We start from the raw sequence: 21,252 nt of genomic DNA, 5'->3' as shown, positions 1-21,252 counted from the left end.
TGCCCTGATTGCTTGATTTTAACACACCGACATCAGGTCCTAATAAAATGTTGGAAACCAGATTATCTCACTGACAATAACAAGGCCCATTAGACCAGTCACGTGAGATTTTTTTGTGAGGCTTTGGTCTTATAATGCAGGTGACTGCACATAATCTTTACATACTTATAAATTACTGTGCAAATGATAGTTGACATTTTAAAGCAACTATAATCCCTGCACAGATGTAAGGGAAGTGTAATGAGAGTTGAGCAATTATCCTGCAGAACGGCTAGTCGATTTTGACGCGTCTCGCTGAGAAAGTACCTTTCACAGATCAGATAGGGTGGCTGACTCTATAGGCTCAACTCATCATGCAATTTCAGCCTCTGTTCTTCCTTTTGTGTTGTTTAGACAGATAAAAATCAAATCTTATCATGCTCAAGGCACAGTATTCAGCAGAAGTTGAAATGTGCTGAAATTACTGAAGCGTTGTCTGCTGCTGTGACAATCCTTAAGGAACTGTCAGGCTTAGTTCTCGGATGTTTATAACTCAGCCATAAAAACCCACTCTAGGTTAAAAGCTGATCTTTAAGTTCTCAGCACAAAGAAGATATATTGCCTGGCTTTTCCTCTCACGTAGAGAGAAGCAAGTGGTTGTAAATTTGCTTTGACTGTGGGTTTATTATATAGGAGGAAAGCCAGGCCTCAGTTTCACACGAATACTTTGCGCTTCCATTCTAGTAGCTCTGAAGCTTTTTCTGCTTATGGAAAAAAAAAAAAACCCTACTTATTTTTTTAAAGTATAGCTCAAATACCTTTCACTGTGATGGCTTCCTCAATTTACAGTTTTAGAGCTAACAGAGTCTACTACTTTTTAAAAGTATTTGCTAAGAGCTGTACAGACCAACTGTCCTTTTATGTCCATCTTTCAGAGACTCTTGCTCTTCAACAGCTCTTCAAATATTCTTCTACAGCCTCAATTCCTAGATATCTTTCCATGTTTGCGTTCTACAAAGAGCATTATTCAGGTTTCTAGGGGTGTCACATATGGTACATCCAGAAGCTGTGTTGAGAGATTTAACACGGGTGTTAGGTGGGAATCAAGGACAACGTTAAGTATTATTGAATGGTTTTGAGGGCCCAAGGATTTGTAGTTTATTCATCCGAATTTTTTTTTTTTTTTGTATTATCCTTCAGCAGTTTTGGCTTTCATTGATATAGGAATTGAAGACAATACATATTCCGCAATGAGTCCAGTCTAGCAAAGCCTATGATGTTTGGAGACTTATAAAATGCCAGATTTTGTGAGTTGTATCAGAGACTAGAATTCAGGAATAAAAAAATGATGGTTAACTCTGAGGTATAATCACTGGTTATGACCATACAGACAGATTTTTGAGTAAGGGCAATTTTGTTTCAGGTTCTCTTGCTTTTGTTTTTGTCTGGCTTCCTTCCTAGTATCTTTTAATTACTCTGAGAGCTTAAGGCACAATCCTTAAGCTTCATCTCCAGCCTTAATCTTCTCTTGTACCTCGTTCGGGACCACAGTTTCAGGTGTTGCATGCTCTGGTTGGATCTTCAAATCCCGCTGCAAGGCAGGTGCAGCATACTTAGTAGATTTTTCACATGCCTAAGAATCACCAAATAGTCTTTGAAGTTGCATGCTGTTCTACAGTAGGTCTAGAGCCCAAGTTCAGACTTTCTCAAGAGATGCAGCTGTGGCTGTCCAGGGAAAGCACCGCACTCATGCTGGTCAGACATCATTTTCATCTTTCTCTATTGATTTTTGAGACAGAGTCTAGTAATGTAGTCAAGGCTGAGATGGAACTTGCTATGTAGACTGGGCTGGCCTTGAACTCCCCCTCCTCTTGCTTCTGCTTCCCAAGTGCTGAGATTATAGGAGACATCATTTTCTAGCCTTTTGAAAATTCCTTTGCACACACCAAGGGCTCACTAGGTATTACTTTGACTATCCATTTCATCACATATTGTTTTATTTGAAGACAGTATGAATTAAAGTATGAATTGCAATGCCTCTTCATCTCTCTCTCCTGTTGGAGACAGGGTCTCACTATGTTACTCTGGAACTCACTGTGTAGGGCAGGCTGGCCTCAAGTTCACAGGGATCCACTCACCTCTGCCTCCCACACTGTAGTGTTGAGGGTTGTGCCACCGCACCCTGGGCAACTTCTGAATCTCTGTAAGCTAGAGTCTCTTCATCGGTAAAAGTGAGAACACATGAATGTATCTCCATAGATATTATGATACATTATGACATAAAGTATGTTTTTTTTCTGTTCCACCTTATTTAAATTTAAATTGAAAATTTCTCCAACTGGTTTCATATTTCAACCATTAGTAAATTTCTCCATCCGTTGATGTGATAATTTGCATTTACAATTTTTACCTTCCTGATGCTCATTTTCTAATACCTAAGTGTGTTTTCAGTGGAGTTGTCTTTCCAATTTAACATCTCTAAGCCAAAGTTGACATGCCCCTGTGCATAGACGTTAACCACTTCTCTGTATGTTTATGTGTTTGCATTTGGATGCTTGCTGACCTACAGCCTTGCTTGCTCCTCCCAGCTATGGTCAATTTCTGAGAGATAGTGACCAACTCTCCTAGGAGTGCTATTCATAACTCAGATGAACTAATCCATAATTCCTGCCATTTATGTAGCCCTCATATAGGCTTCCACACTTAAGACACTATTTTCCTGTCCTACATGATAGTACTAGGCGCCAGACCAATAGACCTACATCTCAAAGCTTGATGAAATTACTCAGACTAGTGAGGACGCACCTAGTTCTGCAGCGACTTAATGTGCCAGGGCAGATTGGTACCCATGGGGGACCTCCCCCTTCTCTAAGGAGGAGGAGTGAGGAGAATGTGTGTGTGTGTGTGTGTGTGTGTGTGTGTGTGTGTGTGTAGGGGCCTTGGAGGAGAGTAGGGGGGCTATAATCAGGATGTAAAATAAACACATTTTTAAAAAGATACACATTTTCTTTAGCTATTTTACCTTGTTAGGTGAATAAAACATCAATTAAGATAAAAGAAATTATGTAAATTAGCTAACCCTAATGATTACCTAGCTATAGGCTAGTAATTCCTTATTTTCTTCAACATTCTCATCTTCATGGTGTGGCATCTTAGGAGATGATCACATTTTTTTTAAATTTCAGTTTGTTTATATGGTGTATTACATTGACAGATTTTAGTATATTGAACCACCCCTGCATGTCTGGGATGAAGCCTACTTGGTCATGGTGGATGACATCTTAGATGAGTTCTTGGATTCACTTTGAGAGCATTTTATTGAGTATTTTTGGGTCAATGTTCATAAGAGAAATTGGTCTGAAATTCTCTTTGTTGGGTCTTTGTGTCTTTTAGGAATCAAGGTGACTGTGGCCTCATAGAACAAGTTTGGCGATGTTCCTTCCATTTCTATTTTGTGGAATAGTTTGAAGAATATTGGTATTAGCTCTTCCTTGAAGGTCTGGTAGAATTCTGCACAGAACCCATACAGCATTTTTTGGTTGCTCCCAAGGCATTTTGGGGAGCAACCAAAAATGCCTTGATGACTGCTTCTATTTCTTTAGGATTCCCAAATTAAATTATTTACCTGATCTTGATTTAACTTTGGTAAGTGGGATCTATCAAAAAATTGTACATTTCATTTAGATTTTTAAAATTTGTGGTGTATTGGCTTTTGAAGTAAGCCTGAATTATTCTTTGGATTTCCTCAGGGTCTATTGTTATGTCTACTTTTTAATTTCTGATTTTGTTGATTTGGATAGTGTCTCTCTGCCATTTAGTTTGGCTAAGGGTTTGTCTATCTTGTTGATTTTCTTAAAGAACCAGCTCTTCATTTCCTTATTTCTTTGAATTGTTTTCTTTGTTTTTAATTTATTGATTTCAGCCCTGAGTTTGATTATTTCCAGCCATCTACTCCTCTTGGTTGTATCTTCTTTTGTCTTCCTTCCTTCCTTCCTTCCTTCCTTCCTTCCTTCCTTCCTTCCTTCCTTCCTTCCTTCCTTCCTTTCTTCCTTCCTTCCTTCCTTCCTTTCTTTCTTTTTTCCTTCCTTCCTTCCTTCCTTCCTTCCTTCCTTCCTTCCTTCCTTCCTTCCTTCCTTCCTTCCTTCTGTCTTTCTAGGGCTTTAAGTTGTGCCATTAAGTTTGCTTGTATGGGATGTCTGCACTTTTCTTATGAAGGCACTTAGTGCTATGAACTTTCCTCTTAGCACTGCTTTCATTGTCCCATAAGTTTGGGTAGGTTGTGCCTTCATTTTCATTGGATTTTAGGAAGTCTCTAATTTCTTTCTTTATTTCTTTCTGGACCCAGTTGTCATTGAGTAAGTTGTCCAGTTTCCATGTGTGCAGGCTTTTTAAAAAAAATATTTGTTGAAGTTCAACTTTAGTACATTGTGATCTGAAAGGATACAAGGTATTATTTCAATTTCTTGAATCTGTTGAGGCTTGCTTTGTGACCTACTATATAGTCAGTTTTGGAGAAGATTCTGTAGAATGCTGAGAAGAAGGTATATTTTGTGTGTGTGTGTGTGTGTGTGTGTGTGTGTGTGTGTGTTTGGGTGAAAAGTTTTGTAGATGTCTGCTAGGTCCATTTGATGCATGACATCTGTTGGTGTCAGTATTTCTCTGTTTTGTTGTTCTGTCCTTTGAAGAGAGTGGGGTGTTGATGTTTCACACTATTAGTGTGTGGGAATCGAAGTGTAGTTTAAGCTTTATTAATATTTCTTTTTTTTTTTTTCAATGCAGTTTATTCAGGAACATTGAACAATCCTCGGACCCCGGGGAAAGCCAGCCCATAGCTTAAATAGCCTCTGGGTAGCCAACCCAGGCGTGCCACGGGGGCAATGCAGATAGGTCCACATACATGGAAGCAAGCCAGATCCTCGGCCTTAGCCAAATGTGGATTTGTTCGTGACAGAGAGCACTCACCATCGGGAAGGTGGAAGGCGGAAACCAGCTCCATCTTTAAGGCATAGCATTCCGCAGCTCTCTACAGTTCCCCCTTTTTGTTTTAGATGCATCAGGCAAGAGTAGAGGTCTGATCTCTGATATTAGAAATAAATTGAGACTTTGTACAGATGTTCATTTAGGTGTCATCCACCCAAAGAGCATCAGACCCGTCCAATACCTTTTTCTCAGAGGCGGGACCTGGGGCATCAACCCGCATGCAATCAGACATGCTCTTCTCTGGGTCCAAAGCGGCTGACCCTGAGTGCAGTGCTTAGCCTCGCATCCTGAGCGTATCATTTTAGCTTTTTATGGTATCCAACCATGCTTGGGGAGAATGTCCTGCTTCAATGGCTGTAAAGGCCTGAATGATCATGGCTGCATCACACTGTTGTGAGACTCTAATCTTGCATATATACCACAGGCAAACCAAGGAGACCAACACCAGAAGGCCTGCTAACACTCCCATGCCCACCCATTCCTTCAGATGATTCATGGCTGCAGCAATCCATGTTGATAATCCTGTGGCTAGTCCTGCGTCCACTCCGGTAGAATTTACTGTGACAATGGCCACTCTCAGCTGTTCCATCGTAGTATCGAATTCTCCAGTCCAATTACCTAAAATATAGCTCGACAATTGTTTAGACAGATTTGCAGCGCAGGAAAAATTCTCAATATTTCTTTTACAAATGTGGACACACTTTTATTTGGGGCATAGATGTTCAGAATTGAGATGTCATCTTGGTGGAATTTTCTTTTGATGAGTATGAAGTGTCTTTACTCATCTCTCTTGATTAATTTTGGTTGAAAGTCCATTTTATTAGATATTAGGATCGCTATTCCTGCTTGCTTCTTGGGTCCGTTTGCTTGGAAAACCTTCTTCCAGTCCTTTTCTCTCTGGTAATGTCTATCTTTGTGTCTGGGGTGTGTTTCTTGGATGCAGCAGAATGTTGGGTCCTGTTTACACATCCATTCTGCTAGTCTGTGTCTTTTTATTGGAGAGTTGAATCCACTGATGTTGAGAGAGATTAATGACCAGTGAGTGTCACTTCCTTTTATTTTCATGTTGGTTGTGGTAGTGTGTTTGTGTGCTTGTCTATTTTTAATTTTGCTGTAGTGAAGTTATTTATTTTCTGCGTTTTCCTGGATATAGTTAGCCTTCTTCAGTTGGATTTTTCCTTTTAGTACCTTCTGTAAGGCTGAATTTGTGGACAGGCACTATTTAAGTTTGTTTTTGTTACTGAGTATCTTGTTTTCTCCATCTATGATCATTGAGAGTTTTGCTGGATACAGTAGTCTGGGGTAAAAGCTGTGTTCTCTTAGGGTTTGCATAACATCTGTCCAGGGCATTCTGGCTTTCATAGTCTCTGTTGAGATGTCAGGGGTGTTTCTGTTGGGTTTGCCATTATATGTTACTTGGCCTTTTTTCCCTTGAAGATGTTAGTATTTTTTCTTTGTTCTGAACATTTAGTGTTTTGATTATTAAAAGAGGCAGAAGGATTTTGTTTTCTGGTTTAATCTACTAGGTTTTCTATGGGCCTCTTGTATGCTAATAGGTATCTCTTTTTCAAATTGAAAAAAAAAATTCTATGATTTTGTTGAAAATATTTTCTGGGCCTTGGAGACAGGAATCTTCTTTTTCCTCTATTTCTATTATTCTTAGGTTTCATCTTTTTCATGGTTTCCTTGATTTCTTGGATGTTTTGTGTCAGGAAATTTTTGATTTAATATTTTCTTTAACAGACCCATCAATTTCTTCCATTCTTCTACACCTGAGATTCTTTCCTCCATCTTTTATCTTCTATTGGAGATGTTTACTTTTGTAGTTCATGTTTTCTTTTCTAAGTTTTCTCTTTCCAGGATTGCCTCAGTTTGTGTTTTCTTTATTGTTTCATTTTCACCTTCAGATCTTAAACAGTTTTATTGGTTTCCTTCACTTCATTGTTTTTATTTTCCTGTATTTCACTGAGTATTTCATTGCCACTCTTCAGGCCTCTTTAATGGTCTCAATATGACTGCATCTTTCTGTATTTCTTTATAGATTTTATTCATTTCCTCTGTTACCATCTTCATAAGCATAGATTTAAGGTCATTTTATTGTGTTAAGTTCATTTAAGGTCATTTCAGTTGTGTTAGGGTATCCAGAGCTGACTGCCTTTGTAAAACTAGGTTCTGGAGATGTCATATTGCTTTGGGTTATGTTGGTTGTCTTTTTATGCTGACTTTACCGATCTGGTTGTCTCAGGTGTTGTCTGGTAGTTTTTGATGCCAGCTGTAGTTCTGGGTGGGAAGGCAGTGCGGGAAGAGCCCTGAGCAGGAAGCTGGCTCTTCCTACAGGAGCCCTCCTCAGACTGGTGGTTATTGTCTCTGACTGGCAGGTGGCTTTTAGGGAATTGCCAAGGCTTTCCTCAGGTGTATGATCCTGTGGCCTAACTGGATTCCTCAAAAGCCCAGAGTCTCTTCTCTCACCAGGGAAAGTCCTAGAGACAGCTGCGCTACCACTGGCTTTCTTGCTCTGAGGTTAATGAGTTGTAGGTGTTCAGACACTGTGTTTGCTGGGCACAGCCATCTTGAAGAACCAGTGGGTCCAGAGGTTTGGTTAGTCTCCCACCAAAGATGGACTGAACTTTGAAGCAACCTCTATGGCTGTTCCCATGGCTCCCAGAGGTCAGGAGGCCTGAGGTTGGAGCTTTGTGCCTGGTCCCAGAAGGTATTCACTGGCTGGTGAGCACAGCATGTAGGCGCAGTGGCTAGATGGTGCAGACCCTGTACTTCTAGGAACCCAGGGACTTTTCCAGAGATTAGCTGGATGACCTGAGGTTGGACCTTATTGTTTCCCTCATCATGGGGTTTACTCTCACTTGGGAAACACAGTTGCTGTTGTTTTGGGGCCTGCAGTTCAGTTTGTTGGTAGCTGTGCAGTCACTGCTGCCCTGCTGATCAGACACAGTGTGTTATCTGTGCCACCATCTTGGATCCCTCCCTTGGTTAGGGTCCAGAATTTCTTGAAGGAATGAACCAGGCTCAAGTAGTATGTAGATGCATAGCGTTTCTTCTGCAGAGATTTCCAGCATGCTGGGGGTCACCACCTTCAAAATGGCAGTGACCCCCAAGGGGAGCGCAAAGGCACTTTTTAAAGTCAGAAAGGGGAATTCCTATTGTGGCTATGTGACCTCGATTGGGATTGATTGGTGTCCATGGAGGCTACAAGACACTGATTGGGATTGGCTGGTGTTCATGAAGTCTAAATGACTCGGATTGGGTGTGAATGGCTCTTTGGAATTAAGTCCTTTCATCATATTAGCATTTTAAAAATGAACATACTTTGTACCCAGGGATCCACTGTCAGCTAGCTTACCTGACCAATTAAGCTAGAGAAAACAAAGACTCCAGAAAAAAAGTTCACGAGTTGAAAAACAATTTCAAATGAAGTCTGTGGCTCTGGAAGGCCCCCGATAGTAATTAAAGTTCGAACTGCCCAATAATAACATCTCAGATACCTGTAAAAAAAGATGCATAGAATTCCCTTTAGATATCACTGTACCACCATTTTACTCAAACATAGTTTATGTGTGCAGGCACTAGCAGGCACTGTGTGTACTACTGTGACATTCTCAACAAACACTAGGATGTGACTAAATATTTAAATACAAGGAGGGTATTTACCAGCAATTCCCAAAATTTGGTAGGTCTGTCTTATCTGGCTTCTTTTTTTTGGGTGAGAGATTTATACAAAACTTAGCAGAGATGAGCGGTCTGTGTTCCACAGTGAATAAGCTTTCAGATGGAGTGAATCTGGAAAGATGTGTTTTAGGTCAGCTGATTTATCCCTTGAGTCTTACTCTTGGCTGAGTGTCTATGCTCTTCTCCTTGCGATATCTTCTTGGAATGCCCTAGGTATCTTCTTCTCCTAAATGTCTAAGCCAGTGCTGGTGTGGTTGGGGATGGCACGGTACTGTTCTACTTATATTCCAAATGTGACTAGACTGGGCTGCCTCATACGAGGCCTGTTTCAAGGTACATGGACCTTTTTTAACATTGAAAAAAAATTCCCATACACTTTCCTCTCATCTCCTTGGAAATCTCCCCCCCCTTTCCCATCCATGCAACTGCATACCTTTTTTTTTTGTTATCATTTTAGAAACTAACAGATCAACAAACAAACCAGAATAAAACAAACCAAACAGACAGAGAAAAAACAACACAACACAAAACAAAAAACCCAAAACAAACCCATGAAAAATAGAAACACATTCAGATACACATGCAGGCTCATGTACACACACACACACACACACACACACACACATATACACACACACCATAAGAAGATAAAATCAAACCATAATAGAAAAATTCATGGATTTCTTAATAGCAGCTGCTTCCTCTAGATTGATTATAGCTCAAGATGTAGTTTAAAAGGATCTTATAACTCAGAAACTCCATAACATTTAAAATTTTCGCCTTGTTGTATTTGTCAAGCAAATCCCTAAAAGTAGCTTAAATTAACTGGAAGATATATTGGACTCTCTCTATTAAGAAGAGAGATAACAAATAATTTGAGTCTGTCTTTAAGTTGCCATACCAGGGCTGATGAAATGGCTCAACAGGTAGAGACACTTTCCAACAAGCGGGACAGCCACTGGACATCCCCATGAGAGAAGGAAACTCCACCTGCCCACTGTGGTATTTCCAGCCCACTACAAGAGTGTGATAAACATTTTAGTTAACAAACTAACAACCTGTGGAGAATGCTGTTGAGATAAGCTTTATAATTTAGATACTATTGTTTCCACAAATGAAAAATAGAACAGGTAAATATGTTCACTATCTTTTCTTTCTTTCTTTCTTTCTTTCTTTCTTTCTTTCTTTCTTTCTTTCTTTCTTTCTTTCTTTCTTTCTTTATTTTTTTATCAGTTACATTTTATTAACTCTGTATCCCAGCCGTGTCCCGATCCCTCATTCCCTCCCAGTCCCTCCCTCCCTCCCTCCCTCATCTCCACCGTGCCCCTTTCCAAGTCCACTGATGGGGGGGACCTCCTCCCCATTCATCTGATCCTGTTTTATCAGGTATCTTCAGGACTGGCTGCAAAGCCCTCCTCTGTGGCCTAACAGGACTGCTCCTCCCTTCGGGGGTGGGGAGACCAAAGAGCCAGTCATCGAGTCACTATCTTTTCTATATATTTTATTATATTAATATGCAAATGTAAAAAGAAAAAAAAAACACTAACTCCTCATAGTAAGGAAACTATTCTTGGATGGAATAGGTAACTTACCTAGAACTTCAGAATTGAAGTACACCAAATAAAAGGACTTAGCACTGAAACCACAACCTGGGTCAGGCATTCCTGCTGTATGTTTAAAATACTTTCTGCATATGAATGGGGAAAGAATTGGAAGAACCAGAAGTTGGAGGACTAGAGCAAAACAGTGTCTTTTGGATATGACAGGACTGCTGAGCTCTTCAACCCTTAGCAGCTGTGGTTGCCTTCACAACACCTGTACTGGATCAAGCCTGCACTAGATCAAGTCTGCACTACATCAAGCTAGCAAGGAGTGAGAGGGCATTCATGAGACTCACTCCTGATTCAGGAGCTTTGGGCAGTAGATGGCTTCTCAGGATAAGAATTGCTTTTGCTTAAGGGTGTGGGTCTTGGTAGGCAGACCGTGCTTCCATATATGGTCCAACACCCAGGAATATATAGGGAACACAAATCTGAGTCCATGTTTTTTTTTTTTTTTCTTTTACTTTTTTATTTTTTAAACATTTCATTGGGGGTGGTAGGGAGGTCAGGTTGATATGTGCGGCATTAGAGAAAAGAGTTACAGAGGATTAAAGATCATGGCACATTGTATAAAATTCCCAAGGAGTTAATTAAAATAACTTAACAAATTCAAATACTTTGCAGATGGGCTTTGGATTCAGTGGGTCTCAGATTTTTTTTTTTCTGGTGTTCATGGTAGATTAAATTTTTTGTACAGAATTGTGCCTTAGTTAAGATTTTGTTTGTAAAATAGAAGTACTAAAGGACCCAGTTGTACTCTTCCTGGGCATAATCCTGAAGAACTTAGACTCCTGCTACAGAAACAGGCGCTGCTTATACATCCGTGTTCACCGCTGCACAATCCATAGCAGGGAACGGCATAAGCTTGGATTTCTACTAGTAGCCGAATGGATAATAAAAAAGGTATCACATACAATTAAATTTTATTCAATCATAAAGAAAAATGAGCTATGGTATTTTCATGAAAGATGAGTGGAACTGGAAAATATTAAATTAAATAAAAAAGTAACTCAAACTTGGACAAATACTCTATGTTCTCTCTACTAGGCATATCCTAGCTTCTAACTGTTAAATATGTGCATTTGGTGGAGTAAATGTTGGGAAATACCACAATAATAGAAAGGAACCTATGAGATGAAAAAAAGTCTTTTTTTTTGCACATTTTAAATTACTTCAAAATACTTTTAATAGGAAAATAATGTAATATTCATAAAATTTATATTATTTTATCCTTTGAAAGGTGTGGAAAAATTCTTATACAATGAAGTATGATTTTTTCTTTAATGAAATTTTAATGGCCATCCTCAAATTTTTCTATATTTTCCTACTTTTTAAAAATATTTTTAATTTAAAATTTTTATATTAATTACAGTTTCTTCACTTTGTATGCCAGCTGTAGACCCTTCCTCATTCCCTCCCTATCCTCCCCTCCCTTTCCTCCAAGAGGAAAGCATTGGGAAAGACAAAAGAACACATGAGATTCTAAAGTTAGAAGAGTAATATTGTGAACAAAAGGGTTCAATGAGGAAGAGGGGACAGAGACATGGGGAAGAGGAGGGTGGATATAAAACCTATCAAAATGAAGTATGTTCAAGAATCCTATAAGGAAAACTGCTCCTTTATAAGCACATTAAAATATTAAATTAATTTTTGGGGTCGCTCATGTATACTATCATATCATCTGCGAATAGTGATACTTTGACCTCTTCCTTTCTGATTTGTATCCCCTTGATCTCCTTTAGTTGTCTTATTGCTCTAGCTAGGACTTCAAGTACTATGTTGAAGAGGTATGGGGACAATGGACAGCCTTGTCTTGTCCCTGATTTCAGTGGGATTGATTTAAGTTTCTCTCCATTAAGTTTGATGTTGGCTATAGGCTTGCTGTATATTGCCTTTATTATGTTTAGATATGTGCCTGGTATCCCTGATCTCTCCAAGACTTTAAACATGAATGGTGTTGGACTTTGTCAAATGTTTTTTCGGCATCTAAGGAGATGATCATGAGTTTTTTCTCCTTCAGTTTGTTTATGTGGTGGATTACATTGATGGATTTCCATATGTTGAACCACCCTTGCATGCCTGGGATGAAGCCTACTTGGTCATGGTGGATGATATCTTTGATGTGTTCCTGGATTCAGTTTGCAAGTATTTTATTGAGTATTTTTCCATCAATGTTCATTAGAGAGATAGGTCTGAAGTTCTCCTTTTTTGTTGGGTTTTTTTGTGGTTTAGGTATCAAGGTGACTGTGGCTTCATAGAATGAGTTTGGTAATGTTCCTTCTGTTTCTATTTTGTGGAATAGTTTGGAAAGAATTGGAGTTAGCACTTCTTTGAAGGTATGGTAGAATTCTGCACTGAATCCATCTGGCCCAGGACTTTTAATCATTTTGGGCAGATGAAGCTCAAGAGATTGATCAGGGGGAAAAGTCCTTGTTTCAGTAGTAGTCTGACAACCTGATAAGTGACTCCAAAAAGTTGTGTTCTCACTTCCGTATGTATTCATACATGCCTCCTAAAAATAATTAATAATAAATTAAAAGAAAGTTTTATTTCTTGTTCTAGTGTGTCACACATAGCAGGAACACTTTAGAGCTTTCCAACTGTATTTGAACAAGGGTAATCATTTTCAAATACTAAGAAGTGGCGTTTTATAAGGAATGAAACAAGTTGGTGTTGAAAAAATAAAATAAGAATCTATAAGTAAATAAAATAAAACTTATAAGTAAATCATTTTCAAATTTAACGTTTTGAAGAATATGTTTTTTTTTTTTTAAATTTTTCTCTCTTATATTACATGTCAACTGCAGTTTCTCCTCCTTTCACTCCTTCCAGGTCCTCCCTCATCTCCCCTCTCTTCCAGCTCCTCTTGCCCTCCATTTCTCTTCAGAAAAGAGCAAGGACACCAACCTAATATGGCATGTCAAGTTACAATAAAACTAGGTACATACCCTCATATCAAGGAAACCCTGTAGGAGAAAAAGGGTCTTAAGAGCAGGCAAAAGAGTTACAGACAACCAGGACTCCCACAAGAACACCAAGCTACACAACTCCAAAATATGTGCAGAGGACCAAGCTCAGACCTTTACAGGCTCCCTGTGAGCCCTCAGTCTCTGTGAGCCCACAGAATCACTAAGAAGGACACATAGGATATGAGATGTTTTTAACCTGGTAGATATTGGACTAACCACCACAATAAAACCACCACAAAAATCCTACTAACATTTTTTAGAGAGTCTAGAACCATTGTGCCATGACAACACAAACACAACTCAATAAATATCCAGAAGGCTTTTAATTACTTATAGTGGGCTTGTTGTCAAAGAGACAAAGCGCAAAAGTAAATTTACTGGTTGCACTTCAGCTTTTTGAGTCCCAATTTTAACTATCCTATTGCCTAATTTATTTTGGTCACAGGTTTTCAACCTGTGAATTTCTTTAAACTAAGGAAACATATCAAACTTGGTACTTTCCAAAAGTGGGAAGGGCATAAATTTTCTTCCTATGTGGTCAGTTCTATTATACATCACTTTGGTGTTACTAGGAACACACACAGTATTACCTACTTTCACCTTATTTATAGATGTTAAAATGACAGTTATATATTAAATGTTGGCATTGATTTTTCTGTGTCTCAAGGATTAGCCTTGAACTTTTAAATATTAAATACTATGCTACGTTAATTGGAAATTTTCTGCCCTGATACTTTGTGGTTTATTTTTGGATCCTTTTCTCAGACATGTCTTATACACCCAGACATGCCCAACCAAAGGTAAGATTTGTAATTTAATTAGATGGCATCATATTGATTTTCTAGGATTAGCTTAATTAGTCAAGGGTGTCCATCTCTAATATCTACACTCCAGGCAGATAAATCTTTTCAAGGAAATTCCATCTGGCTGATTTAAAACATAGACTCTCTATAAATTTTTAATGCATGAAAAAACACAGTTCCCAGTTAAAACAATAAGATAGAATTCAATATTGATCTTAAAGGAAATGTGAAAATAAGAATTACGCTTCTGTAAATATATAAGGGACTCAAGAAACAATCTAATTAAAAGCTGAACAAATAATCTCCACAAATATTTCTTGAAAGATGCACAAGTAACCAAAAAGTATAAGGACAAGCCTCAAAGCCACTGATAACCAGAAAGTGTGACTCAAGCCTATGCTGAAGTGACCTTGCTCACTAGAATGTCTACAATTCAAAAAATTTTAAAACATTCGAAAAACCCTTTGCTTTTTTATATTAATTTTTTATTAATTGCACTTCATTCACTTTGTATCGCAGTTGTAGCCCCATCCCTCATCCCTTACCAATCCAACCCTCCCTCTTTCTTCTCCTCTAATGCCCCTCCCCTAGTCCACTGATAGGGGAGGTCCTCCTCCCCTTCCATCTGACCCTAGCCTACCAGGTCTCATCAGGACTGGCTGCATTGTCCTCCTCTGTGGCCTGGTAAGGCTGCTCCTCTCTCAGAGAGGTGATCAAAGAGCCAGCCACTGAGTTCATGTCAGAGACAGCCCTTATTCCCATTACTAGGAAGCCCACTTGGATACTGAGCTGCCATGGGCTACATCTGTGCAGGGGTTATTACCATGCATGGTCCTGTTAGGAGTATCAGTCTCAGAAAAGACCCCTGTGCCCAGACTTTTTAGTTCTGTTGTTCTCCTTGTGGAGCTCCTGTACCCTCCAGGTCTTTCTATCTACCCCTTCTTTCATAAGATTCCCTGCACTCTGCCCAGAGTTTGGCTACGAGTCTGAGCATCAGCTTTGCTACTCTGCTGGGTAGAGTCTTTCAGAGGTCCTTTATGGTAGGCTCCTGTCCTGTTCCCTGTTTTCTCTTCCAATGTCCATCCTGTTTGCCTTTCTGAATGAGGATTGATCATCTTACTTAGGGTCCTTCTTCTTGCTTAGCTTCTTTAGGTGTACAGATTTTAGTATCTTTATCCTGTATTATATGTCTAATATTCACTTATAAGTGAGTGTATACCATGTGTGTCTTTCTGCTTCTGGGATACCTCACCTCTCAGGATGATCTTTTCTAGTTCCCACCATTTGCCTGCAAATTTCATTATTTTCTTGTTTTTAATTGCTGAGTAGTATGCTTTTTTTTTAAATTTTTCATCAATTACACTTTATTCATTCTGCATCCCCCCATAAGCCCCTCCCTCCTCCCCTCCCAGTCCCACCCTCCCTCCTCCCTCTGCTTGCATGCCACTCCCCAAGTCCACTAATAGGGGAGGTTCTCCTCTCCTTTCTGATCTTAGTCTGTCAGTTCACATCAAAAGTGGCTGCATTGTCCTCTACTATGGCCTGGTAAGGCTGCTCCCCGCCAGAGGGAGGTGATCAAAGAGCAGGCCAATCAGATTATGTCAGAGGCAGTATGCTTTTTAATTGTAGAAATTTTTCATATTTGGGGCATTAACCCACTATCAGGTATATGGTTTGTAAATATTTTCTCCATGTTGGTAGGATGTATTTTTATTTTGTTGATTGTTTTTTTTTCTAGTGTAGAAATTTTAGTATAACAGAAGCCCATGTTTTCTTTCTAGTGTAGAATGTATTAAGTATGAGAGAAACACATGCATCTACCTTTGCTTTTATATTTGAGGGGTTATAATAACCTATGATTGTCTGAGAAAAGTCATGGAGCTATTTTGCTCTTCTTGCTTCTAATAGTTTCATAGTTTGGATTCTCACATTTGTATATTCAATCCAGTTACTTGAGTTGTGTGGATGATGTAAGATAAAGATACACCGGAATTTTGACAGGGTTTGCTCTGAGTGGGTCACATTTGAATAATAGTTCCTTATCCAATCCACGAACCCTGTTGTGATTCCATTTGTTTCTGTTTCACTTGCTTTCATTTCCATGCTACAGTTTTCAGTATATATGTGTTAGGCCTCTTAGTTTTTATTCCATTTGATGCTGTTGTAAGTAGGATCATTCATTTATTCTACAAGTTTATATAAATGACATCAAAATATGTATGCATTATGTAAGATATTTCCCACTCTTTTTAAAAATTTACTTATTTTTTATTAATTACAGTTTATTCACTTTGTATCCCAGCTATAGTCCCCTCCCTCAGCCCCCCCAATCCTGCCCTCCCTGACTCCCTCATCTTCTCCCATGCCTCTCCCCAAGTCCAATGATAGTGGAGGTCCTCCTCCCCTTCCATCTGACCCTAACCTATCAGGTCTCATCAGGACTGGCTGCAATGTCTTCCTCTGTGGCCTAGTAAAGCTGCCCTCCTCCCCTCAGGGGGAAGGTGATCAAAGAGCCCACCACTGAGTTCATGTCAGAGACAGTCCCTGTTCCCATTACTAGGGAACCCTCTTAGAGACTGAGCTGCCATGGGCTACATCTGTGCAGGGGTTCTAGGTTATCTCCATGCATGGTTATTTCCAACTTTTTTGAGAGTTATTCGTGTCTATGTAATTTATTTCTCCAAATTGCAGAGTAATACTTATTGTATTTATTTACTGTAGCTTTCAAAAACATCTATACATCTATTTTAAAATACCTTGGCTATATGAAGCTTCTGATTATTATGAACCTATTTCCTTTAGTTTCTCTTGCACCTGGATATGCATTTTAATTTCTCTTCAATAAAACTGTATGCAGTTTTAAAGTTCATGGTAAATGCATAATTAGTGATTAAAAAGCAATATGTTTTTCTGATGTATAACGATATGTATAATCATCAGGAAATATATATAATTCCTGATCTTTCCTTAAAATTGTTTTACTATCTGGGTATGGTGGCATGTACCTTGCATCCTAAAACTGGGAAAGAAAGGGTAGGCAAATCTCTTAAGAGTTCAAGGACAGCCTGGTCTACGTAGCAAGTTCCAGGTCAACCAGAGCTACATAGATCCTCCCTCTTTCCCTTTTTCTCTCTCACACACAAAACCAACCAACCAACAAACAAAAACCCCAAAACAAATAACAACAAAACCCCCCCAAAAAAAACAACAAAATTACACCATTTCACTTTCATGACAAAAATGTGCAAAAAATTAAAAAAAAAGTTTCAGTTTACTGTAACAGTTGATACTGTAACTTATCATGAGGAATTAAATTGTCTACTTGAGAATCAAGTAGACTAATCAAAGAACACTTCTTAGAATGGCATTTTCAGAGAGAATTAAAGAAGCTGTGGATCTTTCGTTAATGCTCAAGGCACCATCACATGAAGGAAAACCTGGGCAGAATAAAGGGAGAAAGAGGAGAAAACTCTGCTGGGCAAAAGTGGCACATGCCCTCAATCCCAGCACTTGGGGAGGCAGAGGCAGGGGGATCACTGTGAGTTCGAAGTCAGCCTGGTCTACAAAGCAAGTCCATGACTGCCAAGGCTACACAGAGAAACTATGTCTTGGAGGAGTAAAAAGGAGAAAGCCCACTAGCATAGGTAAGCATGTTCTCTTTCTGCTTCATGGATACCATGACATGAAATCCCCCGTTATGAAGTTCTGTTTCAGCTCAGACACACTGTAATGTGGCTACTTATCATGGGGTGAAACTCCTGAAACTATGAGAAAAACAACCTTTTTTTTCCAGTAGGTTGTCTGATTCAGATATTATTGAGAGAAATGAAAAGTCTGACAAATTAATATGTAAGTTTCATCCTAACATATGCATCATGAATCTTTCAACATTAGTCACTGTGGTGTTCTGTACCTAAGATTAGTTGGTATCTTAATTTTCCATAAAATTATTTCTATCAAAGCAAATATATAAATCAACTCACATTCTAAATTCATTTCTTTATACATTTACAGGATTGATTTTAAGCTTTCTAGGGCTATATTTACTCTGTGGGTATGTGTTTCACAATTAGTGGCCCTTCGCATAGATGATTTAAAGAAATCAGTTCTAACAACTAATGAAAAAGAGAGCATGATTTGGAAAAGAGCAAGGCAGAGTATGGGATGGTTTGGAGGGAAGAAAGGAAAAGAGGCAATGATGTAATTATATTGTATTATAAAAATATTTAGAAAATTGGTTGGTTAAAATTAAATATATATATATATATTCCCCCACACATGACCCACTTGCTTTGTCTCGTGTATAATTTATGAGATATTTTTATTCTCTTTGCTCTCCATCCCAAGGTTGCTATGTATTGTCCGTCAAGAGAATTCTCAGGCTTACGTTTTTCTAGAGAACACATTGTCTTCTAATGTGGTCAGTGTCATTTCACTGGCACAGAAGGTCAGTGTAGTCTACACTAAACCAGGACTTTGTATCTACTGAAAGGAAAATTTGCCAGTTGTTAAATAAACCAGTTGTTATGACTAAATTCTGATTCTTTTGCATGAACAATTTCAAGTGATCTATTTTATTCATGAGACTCTTGCTTAATTGTCAAGTTTTATTTATGAGTCTTGTTATTTTCTATTTAGTCTAGGTAGTGGTTATAGCTGACTCATAAATCCATAAAACCCTTCAGTGATCAACTAATTAGCTACTGCACCTGCTTGCTAAATAATTAACATTCATCATTAGTAACAATTATCATTGTAGTTATTAAGTTACCTTACTGCTCAGTTCTCTAAAGCAGAAGCTTCCAAACTTTTTTGATTATGATTTCTAGTAAGAATCACATTTTTCATGTCAACCTGGGATACATATATACAGATACAGTCACAGACACAGACACAGACACAGACACAGACACAGACACAGACACAGACACAGACAGACACACACACACATCTGCTCTGTATTAGATATTCTCTGAAAGTTTCTCATGTATTTTATACTTTTCACTTAAAAGTATCCTAAGACCAGAGAGGTGGTACTGACCTTGGCTGAGCACTGACTAACAGATGTCTTTACTGATGTAAGCTGCCTATCTGTCCACAACTTCTTATTCACGCTCCTGTACATAATCCAAGTCAAACTAATAAGTACACATGCATGCACACTTGCATGCAGACACACAAACATAAACACATGCACACACACACTCACACTCATACACACACACACACACACACACACACACACCGCCTGAAACTAGAAGAAGAACTGTTGGGAAGAGGAAAGGGATCAATGGGAGCGGGAAGAGGATAATCAAGGGTATTGAAGTGTGAATATGGTTAAAGTACATTACATACTCTCATGAAATGATACCACAGTGACACTGACTATTGTGTACAATTAACATATGCTTACAAAAACTTAAAAAAATGCTGGCTTATCAAAATTCTTATACCAAAACTTAAAATTAAGAAGAACGAATGAAAGTCTCTTCTAACATTAGAACTTACTCGTTTCCTTCACCATTATAGACCCACTTAGTTGTGCCAATTCCTTCATAGTCTGAAGCCCAATAATAAACACAGGCATTGACATGCAGGAGAAACAGCAAGTAGCCAGTTGTTCGGATGACCCTGTCAGAGAGAGTAAGTGCAGAGTAAGGGCTGACGTTGTGTCTGGAATGCAGCTGATTCCAACATTTTCTTTTTCTCTGTCTCCAATGAGCCCTCTTGCTTTAGATTTGCCAAGTGTCAACTTTCATTTGTGCAGTAGAAAGCGAAGGTGACATCACATGTTGTCTGACTGCAGAGTCTTGAATGGGCTTGGCAGAGTGTGAAAAAAGTCTTCATTTCTTTGCACAGATGGTGTGCGTCAATTCCATGAAAGACATGCCTCAAGGGTCACTTCTTCAATTTGAATCCCATAAAATATGCCACACTGATTTACCTGGATAGCTAAAAGGCTCACAGGACTTCATGCTGTGATGAACTGTGACTGAAGGTCTCTGTGCTCAGGAAGTTCAGAGTGGCAAGTGAGTGAAATTTAGACTAGGCGTAAATTGTCTTGAGGGACGGAGAGCTGACTTGCAAGTGTGCTTATCTTTCATTGTTTAAGCTGTAACATGATAGGTCCTTTCTCTCACTATGACTTCCTTACTTTAATCTGACTTGAAATAGCCTAATGTGCTTAGGAACATACACTTATTTTTATATATCAAAATAGGAAATGGCTCATGTTTTTGAGCATTGTTTCCTAAGTGCCCTCTAAAATGTTCTGTCATCAGTTTCTTTTCTTTCTCCAAATTTACCATTGAAACTCACCTGTAGACATATGCTTTGTTCATTATAGACTCCAGGTGATGATTAAACTCAAAGAATGAAGTGTACTGTATAAGAAATAAACACAAGAAATCCAAAAGTAACTTAACTGTATGTTTATTTAGATAAAACTGTATAACAGAGGTTACTGTAAATTATTTTATTCATGTTTTTTAAAACCCATGTCATATTTAATGGTATTTTCCTCTAGATATAATTTTAACCTGGTATCAAATTTATAGAGCTTATTGCTCTATTTTATTTCTATCCTTTGGATACAGACCTGTTTGTGATGTATGTTGAAAATCAATAACAGGTTTCTTTCTTTCAAACTTTGTTTTGCAAAGTTTGAGATCATACTCCCAAAATGTAAACAAAAGAAGAAAAATATATTGTTAACAGTAACTTTGTTTTTAGGGAAGAGGTAGAAAATCTGTAACAGTTTTCAAAATATAAAGTCCACTAAGCCTTGGCAGAGGGTTGTCATGTTCTGTGTCAGCTGAAGTTCAATGGTTTCCTGTTGTCTAATCCAAAGAGAGTTGCTGTGTCCCTTAAGGTTCTTTCTCAAATGTGGCTGATGAATACAAAGGGAAACTTTCTCAGCTGTAAGGGAAAATGAAACCATGACATTTTCGGGGAAATGAATGGGTCTAGAAACACTACTGAGTGAGGTAACTCAGGCCCAGAGTGATAAATGCTGTGTGTTCTCTTTCATTCTCAGTTTTGTCTGAGTTCTCACATCCTGAGGAACTCCTATCCCATCCTCTTCTCCCTCCTTCATTTCTGTAGGAAATAAGGCATGGAATAAGACTATTGAATCACCATGAATACCAGAACTAAATGCCAGCCCATCCTACTGCTAATGTGACTCTGAAAAAAAATCTTCTACTTGGTACCCTGGGTCCTTATCTATGAAGCACC

General features: G+C 38.6%; 1 protein-coding gene across 1 annotated transcript in view; it reads right to left on the bottom strand.

Annotated features, from left to right (window-relative positions):
- The window catches only part of Cngb3 (cyclic nucleotide gated channel subunit beta 3), a 169,599-nt gene that overhangs the window by 51,858 nt on the left and 96,489 nt on the right, over window positions 1-21,252 (bottom strand). The window contains exons 9-11 of the mRNA XM_060386160.1: window positions 20,335-20,399; window positions 19,525-19,647; window positions 8,318-8,459 (exon numbers count right to left, since the gene is read on the bottom strand). Of these exons, the coding sequence (XP_060242143.1) occupies window positions 8,318-8,459; window positions 19,525-19,647; window positions 20,335-20,399 (330 nt within the window). The remainder of the gene's footprint in view (window positions 1-8,317; window positions 8,460-19,524; window positions 19,648-20,334; window positions 20,400-21,252) is intronic.

The sequence above is a fragment of the Meriones unguiculatus genome, chromosome 6 (assembly GCF_030254825.1).
Source record: "Meriones unguiculatus strain TT.TT164.6M chromosome 6, Bangor_MerUng_6.1, whole genome shotgun sequence".
Classification (NCBI taxonomy): domain Eukaryota; kingdom Metazoa; phylum Chordata; class Mammalia; order Rodentia; family Muridae; genus Meriones; species Meriones unguiculatus.
This window is presented reverse-complemented; position numbering and strand designations above follow the sequence as displayed.